The following is a 2,500-nucleotide window of genomic DNA, read 5'->3' as shown; positions in this document are numbered from 1 at the left end:
GTAAAGAGAGATGAGTGTATAATGAGAAAATCTTCATATCGGCAGGAAAAATGTGTTCCTAACTGTAGAGTGTCTAAGTTAGAGTGTACAGAGAGTTTATAAGGTATATATAAGCTGTTTATAAGGTGTATATGATGATATGTAGAGTGATGAGGTTTATTTCTTATCGTCTTCTAGCTGGCTCCATTCTGAGCAAGCTGGACACCAGCGTCAGCCCATGTGATGATTTCTACCAGTACGCGTGTGGTGGCTGGCTCAGAGAACATCCCATTCCAGAAGATTCCTCCAGCTACGGGATCTACCCCTGGCTTCGGCAGAACGTGGACCTCAAACTCAAAGGTACTCAAAGGGACGTGGTGAAGATGTAAATGCTGTGAGTCCCGTGTTGGTCGATGAGGTCGATGATTTGTTTCGGTTTATCGTAGAGCTGCTGGAACAGCCGACTGCCGACGGAGACATCGAGGCAGTGAAGAAGGCCAAGATATTGTACCGTTCCTGCATGAACGAGAGTGAGTTACTGTATAAACCAATCGAGAACCAAACATAGACATAAAAAATGTTTGTATTTCAGTTTGTGAAAATGATCCGGTTATTCAATCAGCCACTGCTTAGCATTCAGCGGCTACCGAACATTAGCGGACAGCTTAGTGACCTAGACATGACGAGCGAGCTTGACGATTTCAGCTCCAGTAAATTTTGACACAGTAGCAGAACTGTTACTAAAGGGTTCTCTTGAGATCTGAAGAGGAACGCTCTGTCGTACAGCTCTTCCCTGAAAGTCTCAGACTAACTAGTGTAAATAAATACATCATAAAATTATAATCCTCCAAAATAAAATCGAAATAATGTGAATTTTTTGTCATCTGTGTGCTCGTGGTCTAAAGCTGCCATCGAGCTGGTGGACTCCAAGCCACTGCTGAAGGAGCTGAAGAAGCGCGAGTTCCGCTGGCCCGTCCTGGGCGACGCTCTGGGCGCTGACGTTCAGTGGGACGCGAGAAAGTTTGACCTTCTCCAGACGCTGTCTCAGATCCGCACTCAGTACAGCAAATCCGTCCTGTTGCGTCTCTACGTGTCACCCGATGACAAGAACTCTCAGGTGTTCATCATCAAGGTGAGACTGAGGAACCATCAACAACCACAATGCTCAGGTTCCACCTAGAAGCTTAAAGCATTGTTCAGCTTATTTGTTCCAGTGGGATTTTTTTTTTGGAAAGTCAAAACAGGGGCCATATTTATTTATTTATTTGTTTGTTTGTTTGTTTGTTTGTTTGTTTGTTTGTCTGTTTGTTTGTCTGTTTATATATTTATTTATCTTCTTGGCTTATCACACATTTGCTAAGTTTTTTTATTTCATGTTAGTGTAGAGAGCATTTTAATTGTGCGATCTAAATAAACATCTAAGTTGTGTGTTTGTAATATTGGACATTGATGTGTTGAGAATTTGAGTGTATTTATATCTTCTATTTATTTTCTTATTCTTTTTTTCTCTCTTCTCTTCTCTTCTCTCAGCTGGACCAGGCGTCCTTGGCTTTATCCAGAGATGATTACACCACCAACAGTGCTGAGGCACAAACAGTGAGTCTAAAACACACACACACACACACACACACACACACACACACACACACACACACACACACACACACACACACACACACACACACACGCACACGCGTGCGCGCACACACACACACACCTCACTGTGTTCTCTCTGAACAGAACCGAGAGGCCCTCCTGAACCTGATGGTGGGCGTGGCCGTCATGCTGGGAGCCAATCAGCAGGCAGCTGAGTCTCAGATGAAAGCTGCACTGGACTTTGAGATGAAACTTGCCCAGGTGAAGAGATTTCAGTGTTTGTGTTTAAAGCCACCCGAGTAATAAAGTGCTAAAGTGTATTTAATGTCTTTTAGTTACTTTATAATTAAATTATTTTTGTGTGTGTTTAGATTGTGATTCCTTATGAGAACCGCACCAGTGAGACCATGTACAACAGATACAGTCTGTCTAAACTACAGCGCACCATCCCTGAGGTAATACACACACACACACACACACACACACACACACACACACACACACACACACACACACACACACACACACACACACACACACACACACACACACACACACACACACACACACAAGCACACACAAACACACACACAAGCACACACAAACATACACACACAAGCAAATGCACACACACATGCAAACACACACACACACGCAAACACACACACACACACATACACACACACACATACACACACACACACACATACAAACAAACACACACAAACACACACAAACACAAGCAAATGCACACACACATGCAAACACACACACACACGCAAACACACACACACACACACACACACACACACACACACACATACAAACACACACAAACAAACACACACAAACACACACAAACACAAGCAAATGCACACACACATGCAAACACACACACACGCAAACACACACACAAGCACACACA

General features: G+C 43.5%; 1 protein-coding gene across 1 annotated transcript in view; it reads left to right on the top strand.

The window, feature by feature from the left end:
- phex (phosphate regulating endopeptidase homolog, X-linked) overlaps positions 1-2,500 on the top strand; it is an 11,295-nt gene that overhangs the window by 2,060 nt on the left and 6,735 nt on the right. The window contains exons 3-8 of the mRNA XM_047808355.1: positions 178-339; positions 426-509; positions 885-1,111; positions 1,510-1,575; positions 1,720-1,836; positions 1,947-2,030. Coding sequence (XP_047664311.1) covers positions 178-339; positions 426-509; positions 885-1,111; positions 1,510-1,575; positions 1,720-1,836; positions 1,947-2,030 — 740 coding nt within the window. The remainder of the gene's footprint in view (positions 1-177; positions 340-425; positions 510-884; positions 1,112-1,509; positions 1,576-1,719; positions 1,837-1,946; positions 2,031-2,500) is intronic.

This window comes from Tachysurus fulvidraco, chromosome 25, assembly GCF_022655615.1.
Source record: "Tachysurus fulvidraco isolate hzauxx_2018 chromosome 25, HZAU_PFXX_2.0, whole genome shotgun sequence".
NCBI lineage: Eukaryota > Metazoa > Chordata > Actinopteri > Siluriformes > Bagridae > Tachysurus > Tachysurus fulvidraco.
This window is presented reverse-complemented; position numbering and strand designations above follow the sequence as displayed.